Below are 20,204 nucleotides of genomic sequence, written 5' to 3'. Positions count from 1 at the left end.
GCCTCTGGAGGATGCGTACATATTTAGCACTATGACTTCAAACAAGAGGACGTCTCATTCTTGTCTCATTGAAGCCCTTCAGTAACAGTCCTGGTCATGTTTAATGCTGTTCAGGCTGTTTCAGAGCTGTGGACGCTGTTTTATACAAAAGAATAATAATTAAAAAAAAACCCTTATATGATGGATCCTAAGAATCCCTTTAAAGAATCACTGTTAAGTTTAATCAGCATCCAAGCGCTGTAATCATATTAAACACATAACATTACAAGGTCGTATTTACCGGATTGCATTAAACAGCTGCAACTGAGGATTGTTTTTCTTCTGGATTACTTTGCCAATTAGGTTTTCTTTTATTCTCTTTGTCATTTTGAAACACTATGAAATGTCAGAAAATCTAAAAAAAAAAGTAAAAAGATGTATGTCAATAAAACAGTTCAACACAAATATATTCAGTTTACAACGATATGAAACAAGGAGGGCGGCAAATCTTCATTTTTCAAAATGTTATCACAAACCTTATCAGTCCGTTGATTAATTGTATCAGTCCCTTTAAGCATTCGTCTCATCTTTTGCGTGCGTTGGTGTGATGTTTTATCCCTTAGAGAAGTAGTCAAATGAAACACTAAGTGAGGGGAAATCACGTTTGGATCAAACTGCTCTCAACTTTAAGGATAAGTTTGCCTGAAACAAAACAAATTGAAGTCATTATTCACTCACCCCCAGTGGTGTGGACATTTTTTGGCTGGGAAAAATCCACATAACATTCGCGGAGCCTCACTGCAACACAACGCTGCGTCATACTCACAAACAACTTACGTAGATGAACAGAAATGTTTTAAGGGATCCACCACATTACACTGTAAAGGTCCTCTTGGTTCAGAGCTATAATTTACTGATAATATCCTTGTGATGAAAATCATATAAGACCTGCAATTTGAAAAGCTGCTTTACCATAAAACATCGTTTTATATAAATCGTGAGCTCAAGCAACGGCCTCACTGACAGACATCTACAGCACTTCCTGTCAAGCCATAATTGCGTAACCATGCCTGTCAGCTGCATGCTCCGGAGTTAGTGCTGCCTACAGCTGACATGGTTTATGGCTTTTCATGTGCTTCAGAATAACAGACAAAACGACACGGTTATATGACGGCCACTCTGAAGAGGCTGTCTCCCTACACGTCGTCAGCTGATACAGGAAATTAATAGATATGTAATTGGAGTCTGCCTTGTTGATCCCGGATAGACTCAGATATACGAACTCTTTCAAAGCTGTTCTTAGGGAGCTGAACTGTACTTTTTTACCGCTGACTTGTTGATTGAAGATTAACTGTACCGTGGCTCTTTATCACCCGCAACAAAGCAGCTGATGGAGCTGACAGTGCTGCCACAGCTCTTAATTATGATGATACAGTGCGAGCTTCCACTTCAGCTGAGGCCCAACCATTTCAAAAGATTCCCACAGACATTAGGCCATTGCGTAATATCCTAACAAACCATGTCTTCTTTCCATCACTCAGATCATCTCCCCCTCTCTCTCTCTCTCTCAGTTTCTCTCTCTCTCTGGCCGTTTCATAATAATAATTGCCCAGCCGGCTGAGACAGCTAAGTCCCCCATAAGCCATTAATATTAAGGCTCTCGGCGGTAAAGGCTATTTATGTCCCTGTGTGTCAGGCATTGTCCATGCTGTGCAGACGGAGAACATGAGTGAGATATGTGAGGATGACTGTGACATTCCTCCACCAGACAGCATCAGTCAGTCAGTCTGGAACTATCCGACTCTTAAATGCCAAGAACGACACATTTCAGACACTGTAACATGTTGGGCCTGAGCCTGAATACCATCGTCAGCTGCTTCATCTGCTGCGAGCGAATTTTTTTTTTCTTTATTGTTTCAAGTCACGGTGGTGAGAGCAGGCGGTATGGAAGATGTTACTTGACAGGGCCCCCCCCCCCCCCCGATATATTTTCAAAATCACCCCCACTGCTCATTAATCACAAGCTCAGAAGTGATAAAGCAACGCGCCTGTGTCGCCTTTTCTTTTAAATCCACTTGCTGGAATCTAATGTAGTTGAAGCTCGCCAAATGCTGTGATCATTTATTTATGCCTTGTTGGAAAATTCTCTTTTCACTTGCCCCTGTTTACAAAGCCTTGGGTCAACAGAAGATGGAAGAGATTCACTGTCTGGCTGAAGAGGATTTCTGCTTCACTGATGCTCAGTCCTCGAAGCCATCCTGCCTGTGGTAAACCTCACATTTAGTCTGGACTAGTTTAATCTAGTCTAACATGATCTATTCCAGCCTATTCCACTGCTGGATTCACAACCAGGAACACCTGATCCGCAGGGGGACTTTAGTTGGGATCTGTGGGACATGTGAAAAAACTGGAGAGTAGCTCAGCTAATCAGAAACAAAAGATATATCCATATAATTAGTTAAGGAGGGAAACAAACACATAAATAGTTTACAAAATGTTTAGCTAGCTAAAAGTAATGGACAAATGATTCAAACATCAGGGCTCTGGTACTTCAAGTGCTGTAAAAGCAATGGATGGTTGCGTAAAGCGAACGAATATAAAAAAATATAATAGTACAAAAATAACAGCTGAATGGTTCACACTGTAATTCATAAACACACAGTTAAAAATGGCTAAAAGTAGGCTCTATAAATGGTTACTTGATGTTGATGCATATAATGGACCAAAATAGCAAAAGTAATGGGTAGAAGTAATGAATAAATGGCTGATATAGTCAGCTACAGTTCACTTAAACTAATGGATAATGGCTGAAATACATAACCAGAAGTAGTGAATGAATGGTTGAATTGGGTAAAATGGATTAAAGTAATGAAAACATAGTTGATTGTTTCTTTTAGACTTAGAATGGCTTTTTTGTATTATGTCATTTCAAAGTGTATGCATCTAATTAATTTTAAGTACATGCCTGATCCTCTAATATCTCATTAATTACACCACTTTCACTAATGTTAGTCTGAAGACCTAATTTACACATTGTGCCACAGACTAGGAAAATGACAGCTTGTGTTTACCCAAATCTAGTGATTCGGAGATGCTGCTATTGGGTAGATATCGAAGAGGCACAACCTCACATGTGTGACTGTACAGTTATTTTTTCATTTTAAGGTACTATATTAACACTATGGACCTAAAATCACAAAATAACATAAAATCAGAGTAGAAAAAGTTAGTTTTTTTACTGTGAAAACCACAAATATGTTTAATGGACCAATTGCATTAGTTATAATGCAAATATAAATTGTTGTTTGCTAAACTGGTGCATAAGTTTTTGAAATTTACAAAGCTATGTGTAACTATTTACATTTAAATGCAGGCGATGCCTCAGGCTCAGGGCTCAGCTCATTTCTGCCTGTTCCACATTCAGCCGTCTCCTCCTTGGTTTGCCTCACAACACGACTCCACTACTCACTAAACACACTACACCAAACACTACATAACACACTAACTATACACTCCAAACACGCTATATGTCACAAATCTCTCAACTCTCAAAACTCACTATCTCTGTCGCTGTCTCCAACACATCACTGCTGCTGTCAATCATCCGCCGATGTCCCTCCCACATCTTCCTGTTCCTCAACAACCAAACTTGCTGCTTGGACACTTTCGTGACAAAAGCACATTTTTACTGTTTCTTCCTGCACCAGACATAAAGCAAACGTAACGGCAATGTTCGCGAAAAAGCGTGTTGGACATTATTTACCCTAAATCCGGTTTTGGACGTTAGGCCGTGTGGGTCAGCTAGCGGCTAGCAGCTAGCTACACACAAACATCCACAGATTCCGATCCGTCTTTTTGGCCGCGCGTCTCCGGATCTCCTCAGACCCGAACAGACTCAGTCTGGACTTGTTTAATCTCATTATAATCCACAACAGTCGGTTTAGATGAACAGAACAGAACAGAATGGGACCGAACCGCCGGCAAAATCCCGGTCCAGCTCGCGCCGCTGCAGGTATAAATCCGCTTGTGACAAAAGCACATTTTTACTGTTTCTTCCTGCACCAGACACAAAGCAAATGTAATGGCAATGTTCGCGAAAAGGCGTGTTGGACACTATTTACCCTAAATCCGGTTTTGGACGTGCCAGTGCGTCCGCTCCGTCGACTCGGGCAGTGGGCCGTGTAGCTAGCGCTAGCTAGCGGCTAGCGCTAGCTACACACAAACATCCACAGATTCCGATCCCACTTTGTTGTCCGCGCGTCTCCGGATCTCCTCAGACCCAAACAGACTTGGACTTGTTTAATGTCATTAATCCACAACAGTCAGTTTAGATGCACAGAACGGAACGGAACGGCCGGCAAAATCCAGGTCCAGCTCGCGCCTCTGCAAGTATAAATCCGCTTGTTTTTTTAAGGTATGTCGTGGGCTTGAGCTCTGCAGTGATTGGCTCTGGTGCGCACGTGGCCACGGTGTGCAGTGGTTGGCTCTGGTGCCCACGTGACTGTGGTGGCTCCGGTGGACAATGCTCGCAAAATTTGTAAAGCATTTATGAAATAATTCATTCACGCTATCATTGCAGTCCAAGCAAATGCTTATTGCACACCACTGAACCACGTAGCAGCCATGTTGAAAGTCTCAGGTCAGTCTGATCCTGATCCGCAGAGATATTTGAGGAACACACACACACACACACACACACACACACACACACACACACACACACACACACACACACACAGACAGACAGACAGAGATTCCTTGTATTATAGATAGATGTCCACAATGCAAATCAGCCCCCAGTTGTCTCCCTGGAAGTAAGCGTTGTTGTTAGCACAATGTCACCGTGATTTGGTTTAGAAACAACTGCAGCAAATATAATGGCTGAGTAACCAGTTGCCAAAAGTAATGCTTAACAATTAAAACCTTGAGGTACAAATGCAAACTGACGTAAACAGTAAAAAAGTAATAACATTATCCCCTTTTATACATAAGTAACGATATAAAACAACTTTAAAATCAATCAAATGAGCGTAATGCGTGGTTTCAATGATTGAGTTCATAAGAAAAGGAAGGCTGGGGACCACCTTTAGTGCTAGCCACTGACATACAGAGCACTGGACGTAAACTTGAATGTTTTCGGTTATCTGAGCAGTGTCGCGATGCACTTCTCTGATCCCTTTTGTCGCTGCTGATAAGTCGGATGGATTGTTGCGGATGATGAAGCACTTTTCTTCCTCTCTGGCCTCATTCTGCAGCCTTCCTCCTCCTCCTTCTCCTCCTCCTCCTCCTCCTCATTCTCAATTCTCCTCTTCTCATTCACAATTCCCTCTGTTAGATCTCAGCTCCAAACAACACTCCATGTAGGAAAATATAACACCTTTTATCTATTTCAAACAAGGCGAGCGGCTGCTCATTTCTTTCAAAATGTAGATAATTATATACACTCGAATGCTGCCACCTTGCATGACTTGTTAATAACAGTATTAGTTTTACTTTGCTATCAACTATCAGATTAAAAGATCTACATAAAGCTTTGGAGGTGATGGTTATTTAAACTCATGCTCTGCAAAATAGTGAATTAATGCATTTCACAAATGCGTTAATCCAACAGCAGAAATCTAGGTTTTGCAGGGTCTCTAACTGGCATGATGCACTTCATAAAAGATGAGAAGAGGAGGAGGAGGCAGCGAGGCAGCAGAAATGCTCAAAGGGTGAGACGCCGTGTCTCAGACTCACTGACGAGCACAATTTGTATTCTGAAGTGGAGCTCTGCAGAGGAGCAGGAGGGAGGAAATCAGGGCAGTGGATCATCACGGTGGGCTCATATACACATGCTCACGATACACACATGTATGTTGACGCATGCCCGGCACACGCAGCAACAAATAAATGACAAATATACCCGGCATGCAAACACACAGAGTAGTGTATTTTTGCTGCATCATCTGTGAATTCAAACTGAGCACACACACACACACATCAGTAAACATTTATTCACTAGAAGAATTCACCCAAAATAGAACTGCATGAAAAAAATGACAACAGGTCTCGCAAACGTATGAGTGAGATCAGCTTTGTGTGTGTGTGTGTGTGTGTGTGTGTGTGAGACTGCAGAAGAATGGAAGGAATGAATACAGCTGAGCCACTGCAGGCATGCAGATAGGCTGCGGCTGCACTATCCTCATGATCTTCACACACACACACACACAAACACACACCCACACACTTGCATGCTTCATCCCTTCATTGCCAACCTCTTGTTACACCAGGCTACCTCGCTGAGCCCAGCCAAACCAAACCCTGGTGCCAGCGCCAATGCAGCTGCTGTAATCTAGGCCAAGCTATTTATAAAGCAAGCAGCCAAGTACAAGCGCAGGGAGCCAGGGGGAGACAGAGGGATGGGAGGATAAAAGAGTGTCTACAGGGCAGAGAGACAGATCCAGAAAGTGTAGGTGAGAAAGAGCGGTGGGAGAAGAGAGGAGTGCGGAGAGTCGGGATAGCGTGGAGGGAATAAAAGTAGTGATAGGGTGAATGGGAATAGAAAGAGGGGCCTCCAAAGGCGCGGAGGACGGAATGAATATCTGAGGATGAGCTGACACCAGCCATCAACTGTAAATGACACAAGTAGCCTCCATCAACACTCCTTCAAAGCCTGGGATTTGTTTTATCTGGTGGTTTGAATTTTGCAGACAGTCTGACAGGATGAGGGCGGGATTGTAGCTGCCGCGGCGCTCGGTGATTTGGATGTGAAAAAATGTTGACAGAGAAGTTTTACACGACTTCTGGCAATCAAGCTTTAATTAATAGTGATAGACAACTCCCAGAGGCCAAATCTGACTGTAACGCTCTCCTCCTAATTAACAAAAATGAGCCTGTCATCATGGGAAATTTGTAGATGCAACTGTATGAGTGGAATGTCCAGTAGTCCTGTGTTTAGAAGAACAAAATGTTTGAACAGTTTAAGTCGTTTTAATTTGTTATCTTTTTGTCTGTGCTCTTCCAATCCGGATTTAGCACCATTTTAATCCAAATCTGATGACAGTTGTTTGTTTGTGTTGCCGGTCCTCTGTCAGTCAAATTAATCAGAGCACACCGTCACAGTGCTAACAAAGCAGATGAGCTGATTGGTATGAGTTTGCCACCACATTTGAATATGATGGATGAGTTAAGGGTTACAGAAAAAGGTTTGAAAGTTTCCTAACTTTACATCATGGTTAACATACTTAAGTTCTGAGGAGTTTCAATCTGTTATCAAGTTGTTGTGAATTGAAGGATGGTAAACTTTTCGTACTACATCCAGCCCAGTGGTCAGGTTGCATTCAATTTGTGCGTATGATATTGAAATTTCAACAAAATGTTTCATATCATATTTATATTATATCTTCATGACCCAACTGTCATTTTGGGATGTGGAGGTGATGGTTATTCAGCTAATTATTATTATTTTAATGAGACTTCAGGACATTTCCAGCCATGATAGATCAGAAAAGTTATTTCAAGAAAAACAATGTTTTTCTTACCATAATCAAGTGGTTTCTGAGCCTAAACCTGACCAGATTATAAGCACAGCACTGTCACGAGATAAAATTGAAAACTGAACCTAAAGAAATGTAAAATTGCAACACAAACATGTGGAAACATAACTTTGGTTGATTCATCTTTTTTTATGAAAACAATCCTTGAAAATACAACTGCATTACTTTCGAAATAGGGTCACCACATTGGTAATACTATGGCTCATTAACCCCTTATATCTACATGAGTGGATGATGTGCCATAGTTCAGGTGTTTATACATCAATATTACATTTACCCAGATGTTTATACATATTATATATACTTCCATAAAGTTTGTTGTTGACTGCCACAGAGAAACTGAATAAGGAGTAGTCAAATCTTCTCAGTCATCTACAATCAGTTTAATAGGATAAGAATCAAACTGACACTGATCCACTATCAAACCTAGTTTTTGAATAAACAATTTCCGGTTTCTGGTTCGAGCAAGATTTGTTACTTTACTTCTGTCTTAGGTCATCATAAGTTAAACAACATGTTATCTAAAGTGGTGGGCATTTTACACTATTTTCTGATATTTTATGGAATAAATCATTAATGAATTAATCCTAAAAATATTCAGCAGTTTAATGAATAATGAAAACAGTGGGAGCGAGGCTTATCAAACAGCAAACAGCATCTCAGCACTGTCTCTGCACGGGAGCTGACAGCATAGTACTATATGAATGCTTTTGGTCCACAGCCCACATCTGGTGGGCCACCAGCAGCTGTTCACCGTTTTAACCCAGTCCAGCAGCTTACGAGCTGGAGAGATGAGCTGCTGGATGGCTGTATGAGCGGCACACAGACAGAGCGACACGTGCCGATAGTTCAACTGATTGCTTCGCTTTGAAATCAGGTCAAATCTTTGGATGGGTAAGGCGGACTCTCCGACCCGCATACAGACATCGCCGCTGCTTGAATACCAGACAAAACAAAGATGAAAAAAAAAGAAAAAGAAAACAGGCAGGGAATGACCCGAGGCAGTCTCAGAGCTTCGAAGACAACATGACGCTCTGAGAAGAGGGTGCCATTTTCTGTGGAAGGCAAACATAGAGGAAGAAAGAAATCATCTTCACCACAGAATAGGAACAGCTCTCTATTCTTTCACTTCAAACAGATATTATTTAAAGCTATGGGATCCTCATGGCAACTGAGATGAGATCAAGTGGTGATGTGGCGCAATGAGACTGCAGACTTTAAAGGATGAAACTGGCTCATACAAAAATTAAATTAAATGCTACGTAAAGCTAAATAACATACACACCAACATCAATATGTCTGTGACAGGCCAATTTCGACTGATAATATCAGCCAGCGAATATATTGGACAGGCTGTAGTTTTAAATATTGTTTTAATGAATGTGGTTTAAATATGTTATATTTTTAGGTTTTCTAAGACAGCCAGAGCTTCATCACTTATGTTTATGATGTATTCCGGATTTGTGCGTAAAAGCTTTGTAAAAATGGTTTAAGCACAGATTAGCACATATGCATCAAATGATTGGAGTTAAGAGAGAAGCAGAGAGTGTGAGAGGGACCCAGAGACATATTTCAAAAAATGAAAGGAAACAAAATCAGTCTTTTAAAGATGTAAACGGGAACAAACAACGACCAAAGTAAACCAAATTGAATCAGGAAGAGTCACACACCCAATTGTGTTTCCTTTTGCCAGCAATGTAATGGCAGTGAAAAACAAGTGCAAAGAGAAAAATCAACAACAACAGACGGTCAATAGTCCTTTTCTCTAAATGACAACAGGCGGAAATTGATTGGGATGCCAGTCTCCCCTCTGCTCTCCTCATAAATACCTCCAAGAAACAGCATTGCAGGAGAGCAGACTCACAACAATAAGACATCAATAAAGTTCTGTAAATAAACAGGAGAAGTAATAAGGGCCGGAGCCAGTACTGGACAGTGAAGTATACAAAGACTTTTAGATTAATACAACACAGACCGATTGACTCTCTGTAAAGACGAAAACATTCCCTTTTTAAAACAAAGTACAAATTGAATATGGGCGACAGACGGGTGCAAAAATAAACTGGTACATAAATCCTTACAGTCTGATAAACTAAACTTCCTGTTTCCTGTGGTTGTATTTCAGCTCCTTAATTTTACACATTAAGTTAAAGCAGTCATCTGCAGAACATCTTTCTCTTTCATGGACTCATCATCAGAGTCCGCTTATACTTGGCGTCCGTCACATATGAGATCATGTTTTGTTGTCCTGTGAGCTGCTATTCTTGAAAGCGCCCACAGGACGTTTCTTTTTTTAGACCGATTGAACCAGAAAATAATCTTGATTTAAATAGAATCACAGGAGCACGTCTTAGAACAAACGGCACAGTGGCTTACCGCGCATCCCAAATCCTACAGTTTCATAATCAGCCCCTGCGTGGTGGGCGAGGCGATATGAGCCGACTCTTTCATCAAAGCAGCCATACACAAAACTATCATAATTACATATCAAAGAGGAAAAATGAATTTCCCTGAAGCTGAGATGCTGAAGATGTGGGAGTGCTGCTGAATGAGTATCAATATAGGAAAAACACGATTTAATCATGATGAAGAAAATAAGGAAGTTGTCTTTAAATAGATGTCTGAGGTTAAGAAGGGACAATATGACATCATCGACTTATGCAACCTGATTTGATTAGCTGTGTGAAGTGATCTTTCGACATTAAGAGTCACTAGGAGATCATCTTGATCCTTGTAGAATACAATAAAGAGCAACTTAGAATGTATGAGAAACAAGTTCTTTGAAAAGAAGAGGAATAAGAGCGATTTTAGAAAGTCTGTATTTTTACCAACTAACCTGGAGTTTTTCCTTATGCAAATCAAGGGTCTAAGGGGATTATGTAAGATCAGTTGAGAGACATTTGGATATGTGACTTGAAAGCAACACTATAAGATGTCAGAGAACAGCCCCCCACAATACCTAGGAGCCCAAAATGAAGATCTCTGCTTAAAAAAAGGGTGTTTTAATAACGACTATTCAAAACTATTTGGCATCTCAGGTCTTCAGGAGACTTTGATTACACCAGACACACTGTATGGAGCTGTTTTATGGGTTAAGTCCCCTATATACTTTAGTTGTTCTGGAGAATGCTACACCACTGCTTTGCTGTGAAGCTCCAGAAATGTTTCGCAGACTTCAAACTTAGCCCGACTGTCCATCAGTACGAGGGCGCTACTCTTAATTACTGAAATCTAATTTTTGGGTGAACTATCCCTTGAAATTAGCTCAATCCATTCTATTGATTTTATTTAGATGCAACTGCCGGCGGTGGTGCATGTCCAGCCTTTCTGAAAAACAGTTTGTGGACACGTCTGTAGTGGGAGATAGCGTAGGTGTCAGACATTTCTGTCAGGCATAAGAGGTTAAATAACTACATGAAAAAAATTATCCTTACATGTATGACATGAACATGACACTAAAAAGAATACACAGGCACACAGGTGTTTTGGCTGATTGCAATGCCACTCAGGTTGAGGGTGGATGAATCATGAATTACATTAGGGCTCTCAACGCCTCATACTAATGAGAACAGGCCTTTTACACAACAGATGTTTTGTCCGTCTGACAGAGAGAAAAAGGTAGAGTTCATGCTAGCTTTCCCATAATGCAATGGGTTAGTGTTAAGGTTAGGGTATTCTCTGTGCTCCCAGTGCCCTCTGTCTGTCTCCTTTTCTTTTTCATAGTCTGTGTGTGTGTGTGTGTGTGTGTGTGTGTTGAGATGAGGGCTCCCCGGCTCTGATTATTGAATACACCTGTTTGCAATCAGCTCATCGCTCCTCCAGCTCTGCACACCGGCCTCTCATCGGTTCATCATCTTACGGCAATATTCACTCCAGCTCTCACCTCATCAAGGCCTAAACTGTATGTGAGTTAAAGTTTGTATCCTGTTGTTTGACGCCTGTTTCTTTGTGCTATCAGGATTAACCCACTCATCTACCAACCTGCCTACAACCTCCCAGCCATCACGTCATCCCCTGGGCCCTCTCCGCCAGACACGATTCCCCTCATCCAGCCTATCCTGCTGTCTCTGCACCTCATTCCCATACCATCACTCCACTCATCCTTTCCCTGGTTGCAAAAAAAACCAAACTCCTTTCTTCACCAAGAAAGTCCAAGTCTTCGTCCTGCATTTGGATTATATCTTCGTTATAACCTGCTTTTTGTTGCTTTAATCAAACTGAAGATAGTACGGATGCTGTAGTAAACTTCATTTCATATTTTCACAGCTGCCAGGTTCTGGAAAAGACAGAATAGTCAGGATTTTTACGATATCAGAATTTTACATTTTGATACAATACTAGCAGGCTTGGGGAGGGACAGAATACATATAATGGGATTAAGTTATCAGGATACAAAAAAAGGTAACTGTAGTCAAGTGAAGTTACAGAGAAAGAGACGTAACTATACTAGAGACATGTAAAAAAGCATATTACTGCCAGGAATCATCTGTAATCATGCGCATGTGGACACATGACAACACTTCACAATCTCACAAAACATCCCTGTGGTCTCGAGTGAAACTGAATATGCAAGTGTGTATATTTACAGAAGACATCTTGTTGATAATTCATTTCTCTTGTCGTTATTTGAATTTATTTGTTATTGAGGTTATCCAAAACAAACAGAAATCAATCGTGTTATATTACTTTAATACTGCTATACTTGGATATGGCTACTTGCTACATTGTTTAACAGGTAATTAGTAGTAGGCCCTTAATAGATTAAAGTGGCCTATCAAATGCAAATATCGTAATGTTTTTAAACACATGGTGTCAAAGAAATATCACGGTATCGATACTTTTGACAACCTTACAGCACAGTGCCTTTTCATTTGCATTCAGCCACAAAGAGCCATGTCATACATATGTGTGGATGAGTGTTCATTGTTACAGTTTTGTCGGTGCATGAGGTACTTTGTTAATGTGCCGCACTGTGCTGTCCATTCAAGATGGCCAAAGTGGCATGCTGCCAGGCTGCTTTGCATAACGAATGGCAATGAAGTAGGAACTAGGTCTGACTGGCACTAATCGGCACACTGCTAGTTCGGTTTGGAGTTGAGGTGAAATTTGTTCCATCCTGACAGGTAAAACAGAAGAGAAAGGAAGATGGCAATCACGCGCAATCTGCACAAACTCGTACAGTCCTAAGAGGAGACCTAATCAGTCAGTATAATTACAATCACCCGTATGGGTGTGCAGATTTGCACTCCCTTTTTAACTTTCTGCACAGGCTAAAAGACCTTCATATTATTCATAGACATGTTCAAACTGGTGAATTAACGCAGAAAGAACTGTTAAAGATAATGCTGATATTTTGTCACACGATGGTGTCAGTCTTTTATTTGGTTTTTGTCTGGTTTTATCTGAAGCCTAAGTAAATGCTCAGATTTAACTGAAAATCCAAGTAGCTCGACATACTCATCAACATACAAGAAGCAGTGTCGTTAAACAGAGAAAAATGGGTAACTGTCATGGCAGAAAGAAGACACTGTCATCTTGTCAAATGTGAAAAAATGACTTGCACTCTGAGTGCCACAGCAGCTCAATTCAACCGAAACTGTGCTCCCATTGTTGTCTGCTCCTCTTAAAATTGCTTTTCGCCCTCCTCTGTTTGACAAATAAAGGCAAAACGAGCACGGCAGGCCGGTGAGACGACCCCGGTCAGTGTACCAGAATAATATCCAGGCCGCAGCAGGAGCAGGGGCCGGCGGCACTCACTCACTCTGCACTGCATCATGTCTGACCTTCAGCCTGCCAAGCACCCGCTCCCTCACGTTCACCCCCCGGGACCGACACACAAAAATAGATTGCAGTCTGACACATGCAAACATATCACTACCACGCGCATACATGCACGCACACTGTATGTACATGCATTTTGTGTGCACGTAACACGCACACACACTGACGCTCACTTTACATCTCACTTTTCACATCCTCTATCACACTATCTTCAGTCCCTGATGTGTTCCATTGCTCCACTCTGCTCTGGGTTTGTCTGACTTTATCTGCCGATATGAGTCACACTATCAAACACATTAGACTGAAGAGGGACATCTGTGTCAAGCAGAGGAGCTCAACTTTTCACATATATACAGCGGTATATCGGCGCCACACCGCTAATGCATCACAAACACGAGTTGTTTGGAAAAAGGTCTACGAGGCCTCTGCAGCAAAGATGTCACACAAGTTATCCAGGGGCGACAGCAATGGTTTTAGTTTGATGTGGTTCTATACACTGGACATCTTCGAGGTTTCTATCACCACCACCAACCCAGTTGAGGTTTTATCAATTATGTTATTCCAAGCACTTTCCAGAAAATTATCCTTGTTACTCTGGATAATCCATGTATCTATAGGCTGTTTTTCTTGGAACGATTTCCCCCAAAATAACAAGTCCAACTGAAAAAGTGACTGTGAAGTATGTTGACAAGAGTGCACGATACATTATCCACAGTGACGGAGACGCAGGTTCTGGAACAAAACAGAGGGTTTACATCGCAGTGAGCCACCCTCTTCACACAACTTTCAATCATTGGACACATTGTTAATATAAACACATGGATTTACTGCAGCTTTAAGGTGACATAATTCATTTAGTCTCATCCTACAGTATAACAACACAGGGCAGCAACTAAATGATATTCTGCTTGTCTTTCCATTCCCTTTCAGATGAAAATGTTTTGCCTGGTGTTGTATTAAGCTTGCAGCTGGTGCTTGCTTGATTGCACTGGTTATAGATTGAGGAGAGCTCAGTCTGACAGCAGCAGGAGCAGTGATGAAAGCTTTGCTCTGTGCTGATTAGGCCTGATATACACCGGGCACTATGAGGGACGACTTATAATGGCTTCTCTGACCTTCCTCTTGACAACCACTTTGCCTCCTTACTTTGCCCACTCGCACTTCTGTGTCCAACTCCCTCTTTTCCTCGCACACACTTGTTTTCTGTGGGGGCTACAGATAATGAATCATGTCAAAATTAGAAGCCACGCTGGCTGCGGCTGTGCTCACACTATGCAACACTGGTAATCGTATTCATATGCTGAATGTAGCAGATCATGCCTCGGGCCACCATGAGAAGCAGGCTAAAGAAGATAATCAGAGGCATAGGCGACTCAGCATTTTCAAAAAGAAATCTGAAATGACTCTGTAAGGATTTGATGCATTTTCAACACTCCTATTAAGCATATTTATTGTCAGAAAATGACTTTTAATACTTAGAATTAGCGGTATTTTAACACAATACCTTTGTTATTGCTCATGTATGATGGTCAGGTACTTTCTGCCACACTGCTGTTGATTGGGCTCTATGAGAGATCACTGAGTGTAGTGGCACAGCCCTGTTTTAATCATGAGAGTTAATTAATTTTAATGAGTGAATGAATAATAAAGCCATTCATTTCGGCAGAGGGGTGGGCTGTGATATGACCAGACCTCAGCAGAACTTCCCGAGGAAACTTGAAAGCACTTTTAAGGCGTCTCCCCATTTTAACCTAAAAGCTGGCCAGGGAAACAAAATACTGCAGATAAAAGAAGAAAGTGTGCCACTAGGTTTTACTTTCTTTTCACTAATGCAGAAGAAAGGAAAAAGGCTTTTACAGCTTGCTAAGAGCTTCTTATAAATATGAGGGCACATGTATCCCTCTCTATCTCTCTCTCTCTCTCTCTCCTCCCTCCTCTACTCTCTAAAAGTGCACAGTGTGATTACAGAAACAGCCCATCCTCCTGAATGCAGGCCTTTGAGAACAGAAACAGAAGGTAATGTCGGTGTTGGGAGGGAGCCAAGAGCCCAAAGACACAGAAATGTAGGTTGCCATGTCCCTGTTCTTCACTGGGAGGATGCAGACACTGAGTTTAGAGATGTCAAGTTTTGAGCAGGTGGAGAAATTTTCAAAATTGAGCAATTTAAGGATAAGATAAAGACTCTGTGGGTGCATGTGTGTGCGTGCAGAATCGAGCCAAAAACAACCTCATAAAGTCCTTGTTCGTGCTTCGAAAAATATCACAAGCAACCTGTTTTTTTTCTGTTTCGTACCTCATCCCTTCCTGTCCTCGTTTTTGAAAGTTTAAGTAAATGTCAAAAAGTTCTATTTTTAGTGGAGCTCCTTTAATTTAGCCATATGGAGAACAATCTATTGACACGCTTTGACTGAAGGGGTGCGTGGGTGGCATTTCCACTTAAAAGCAGGAGCGTGAATCGTAATGAAGTAGGGAGGCAAAATAGGAAGGAAAAAAAAACGAAAAGGAGGGGAAGGGGGCCGACTCCACTGCTGGAAGCAATGGGTGTACAAACAGTAACCGCACAAAGCAGGAGTGATTCGTTTAAACGGATTTTGTGTATGCGCCACATTTAGCCTCTCTGCTTTGCATTTACATACAGAGAGAGGATAAATAAAGACGGCTTAGGAGGGAGACAGAAGGGGAATATCAAAAGAACAGGGGAAGGAGAAGAAAGTTAACCTGCTAGTGATCAGAAACAGGGGACAAAAATGATATGAAGATGGGTCGGATAGCTTTTAAAGACAGACAGTAGAGAGAGATGAATGGATAGACGAGCCGGAGAAGGGTGCCAGCTGGGAGGATGGAAGGATGGTAGGACAGCGTAATTGGATTAGAGGGGCAGAAAATTAAAAGTATTTTCTTTATATCCTCCTCCAGAAAAAACAGGATCCAGCTATTACAAAGTATTTCTGCTCCGAAGAGCTATAACAGAGAGACTCTACACATCCAAGAGGGCCTTAAAGCTATAATAGGGCTGTAAAATTATTCTGAAAGCATTTTTTTGGGTTTTATCATAACATCCCAACAGCAATCAATAAATCAAATGCTCTGCCTGTGCATTCTGAGCAATTTGTCTTCCATGAGGCTAAGCGGATACATCGGTGAAGCTATTCGAAAGCTAGCGGCACATGAAAGAAGAGGAAACTGCAGCCAACATTTCTTAATAATAACAACATGCTTGACAGCGGTGAACACTAACTATAGCTGTTCTTTTATTTTCATGTCATTCACACATCTGCACATCCCTCATGAGTCAAGACATCCAAAGCACATTTATTTGGCAGCTTTATCATCCTAAACAAAACATTCTGCCTTCTCTCACAAGCTTGGCAAACAAAATCTGCTTCAGGAAAAGGTTTTCGTAATCTTCCAGCCAAAAGAAAGCCACATAAATGGAGGACATTTTAGTGAAAAAGAAACCTCCCTTACATCCCTGTAGACAGGCAAAAAAAATTAACCTTGTTCTCAAGCTCGTCTCCCTCAGAGAACAAACAAAGTCTGCCCTCTCCTGGACTGGCATTAAAAGTGCCAGTCTCAAGGGCTAATGGTAACCATAAAAATGAACATACTATATGTATATGTGCATGTGGGCGTTTGTCTAAGACTTTGCGCTGCAGCAGATGTGAGCATGAATAACACACTGCATAATGACAGAGTGAGTATGAAAATGTGTGCTGAGTATGGCTCGCGTTTCTGTGCAAGTCATTTTGTAATCCACTGCCCTGCATTCATGTTCCCTGGCAAATAAATAACAGCATCCGGATGTGTACGTGTGTGTGTGTGTGTTTGTGTGTGTGTGTGTGTGTGTGTATGTATAAGCAATCAGCAGTGCAGCTCAAGACCATGAACGGACTTTGACAGACAGGAGCAAAAGCTGTGGATGACATCATGCACTTGTTGCTCGTTGCTGGGCTTTGAATCTTGAATGCACTGACACATCCAGCAGGATGACTCAACGCACACACACTGATGCACCAACAACACACAAGCACACACAAACACACACACAGCACCAACAATTTGACACAGAAAGTGAGCTTGACTCATCTCACCCTGTGTACGTCCTCTTCGAACGCGGCTTCATGGACGCTGCATGCAAAGAGCGCCGTGGGGAGGTCGCTCAGATCCATCATCTCCTCCGCCATGCCCTCCTGATCATTCTCCCCAAACACCATGTCCTCTTCCTCCTCCTCGTCCTCCTCAGGATCGCTGCTGTAGGCCTCAGAGCCGTTGCTCCACGCCTTGGAGGTCTCTCGCAGCATGTTGAAGCTTTTCAGGATGCAGCTGACAGACGGGTGGGGACCACAGAGGCTGGGGACTAGGGAGAGGGGAGGTTAAGAGATTGGAAGTTGGGAGATAAGGTGAATGTAGTCGCTGAATGTTTGTGAAGAAAGAAGGAGGCGATGGGGAGACACTGGTGCGTGACGGTTACAGGGTTGCACTAAAGTTTAAGTGTTGAGACAACACAAGTTCTGGGATAGAAGGGACATGAAGGAAGGAGTGACAGGTAAAGGTCCGCAGAAGAAACAAACTGTAGGTCAATATTGATGATTAAATTTTCTCTTTGGTTGCAATTCTTTATAATATCTAATACCATGTCTTTTATCTGGGCATTACTGTTGACTGAGAACATTTACCACCTGCTCCCAGACTAAAGTGTGCGCAACGGTATTCCAAAAGTTGGTTGGCCATGAAGGTAGTGCAGGTGGGCCTTGACAGGTCATTTACAGTAAATAATTGAAAAAGGTGTTAAAAAAGCTCTTAATTTAACATTTTGTTATTAGATTAATACAATATTTAGGTTTAAATAAATGATTGAATTAATATGAACTGATAAAACATGGGAGCTGAATGACATTCTACAGGCTGCACGTCATGATTATTTTCATTTTGGGATTCATCTTCCAATTATTTTCTGCATTTATTAACTGTTTGCGTAAAATGTCAGAAAATAGTGAAACATGTCCAAGGTGCTGTTAATCACTCGTTTTGCCCAATTTACAGTCCAAAGATATTTAATTCACTGCCATGGCCACTGGCCAAGAAACTCAAATGCCACGTTTAAGAGGCTGTAAGCAGTGACTTTTAAAAAAAATCATAACTGCTCTAATACATTTTTAAGTCGGAAAAGGAAGCAACAAGTGGGAAACCATAAATATGTTATTATATATATAAAAAAAGGGACTCCCAATGTGAAATACACAACTGTATTGTACCGAGGACAGGGCGCCATCTAGCGTCATTTAGCCGGAATTACTTAATCATCTGTCTTTCAATCAAAACACCAGCTGAAAATCAACCTGATCTCAAGCATTAAGGTGAAACATGGTTTACTGTTTATCATATATAGTGCAAAAAACTGTGTCCTACACTTTAACCTCCGAGGAATGACGTGCAAACAGAGCACGCGAAGGCAATGACATCAATGACATCACACGTCCACAGTATAAATAAATGACCGTGGAGGGGTTGTGTGACATCAACATTTGCATCGCGTGTCCTCGAAGGAAACCCCTGGAAACTCCGTAATAGGCTCGTGCAAAATCGTTTGTCACAAAAGTAACATAATGTCTCAAAAACTGTTTGTTTTCCAGGGTCAAATTCAGCTTTTGGGGCTAAAACGAGGAGAGAATTCAAACAGAAGTCGGTACGGAGTCGTAGTGAAGTAAACCGGTGAAGTTACTGTGTTTATTTCCCTTTCTAATCGGTTTAAACGCGAAAATTGTTGTGTGCACTCACCTCACAACTGTCAGTGGAAGAGGCCGAAACCCTCCATCTCAGGTGGGCTAAAAACAGGAGCTCAGGTGAGTTTATTCAATCAAACTGCTGTGATATTCTGGAGGGTGCTGTCAGAACCGTCGGTGTTTGTTATTACTGGATTATGAGGCACTATTTGCTGCAGCCTACTCCGGCGTCAGGACCAGCAGGTAACACCAATGAAATACCGGCGCAGGCTCGCACCGACCAATCAGGCTGCAGCGAGGGGGCGGATGCTGCAGATTCAAGATTGGTGGCGACCCAGCAGCGAAGTGGCGCACAGCGGTCCGTGCTTTAATTCGACAAGGACGTCCTGGAGGGACACATCTGACAAGCTGCGGACCAATCGACTATCTGATCCACTGTGCGATGATGAAGATGATCACTTTTTTAACTGATTTTTGATAGTTTTAGATGCAGTGCAGTTCTCTGGATCCACCTGTTGCGCACACAAAATAATTTTTAGGTGGCTTACAAGTGATTTTCAAACGGCATGAAGCAACAGGCTTACACACAAAGAACCCATGTCATTCAATTGGATTTAAAACAAGCATTAATAAATAGAATTGTTGTTTTATGGCCACAGAATAAATTAAACAGCTTATGTAGACATCTTAGACCAGGGGTCAGCAACCTTTACTATCAAAAGAGCACCCCAGCCTTGCCAAAAAATAAAGACATAAAGAAAAAAATCTTTGTGGCTACTCTGCAGTATGCTATTTATGCTTATTGGCATTCCCATAGCCTGCAATAAAGTAAAACTTGGAAATATTTGGAAAACCAAACAAACAAAAAAATCATCATCACTCTAAACATATCATCATTTGCAAGCATCACCGCAAATTTCCATCAACATTTCTGCCGGGTTTGTCCAACAAAATACACAAAGCTCGACTCCAAATATACCAAAACTAGGTGACGTTAAATTATGACACCAGATTGCATCAAATTTAATTTACAATGGAAGAAGTACGACTTTTACAGCATCAGTGACCTCTTTGTAAAAGCTGCTCTGGTTTCATTAGAGGCCTGTTTTAATGACACACATTACATGGTTTACATAGTGATACTAGTAAACCACAGGCCATACAGCCAAAATAACCAGGCACTAAA

At 41.6% G+C, this 20,204-nt stretch overlaps 1 protein-coding gene across 1 annotated transcript in view; it reads right to left on the bottom strand.

Annotated features, from left to right (window-relative positions):
- rcan3 (regulator of calcineurin 3) overlaps positions 1-19,225 on the bottom strand; it is a 45,458-nt gene extending 26,233 nt beyond the window's left edge. The window contains exons 1-2 of the mRNA XM_030391520.1: positions 19,074-19,225; positions 17,387-17,652 (exon numbers count right to left, since the gene is read on the bottom strand). Coding sequence (XP_030247380.1) covers positions 17,387-17,596 — 210 coding nt within the window. The 5' untranslated portion in view covers positions 17,597-17,652; positions 19,074-19,225. The remainder of the gene's footprint in view (positions 1-17,386; positions 17,653-19,073) is intronic.
- Between the last annotated feature and the right edge of the window lie 979 nt (positions 19,226-20,204).

The sequence above is a fragment of the Sparus aurata genome, chromosome 16 (assembly GCF_900880675.1).
Source record: "Sparus aurata chromosome 16, fSpaAur1.1, whole genome shotgun sequence".
Taxonomy (NCBI): domain Eukaryota; kingdom Metazoa; phylum Chordata; class Actinopteri; order Spariformes; family Sparidae; genus Sparus; species Sparus aurata.
The sequence above is the reverse complement of the archived record's forward strand: the minus strand, read 5'-3'. Positions and strand labels throughout refer to the sequence as shown.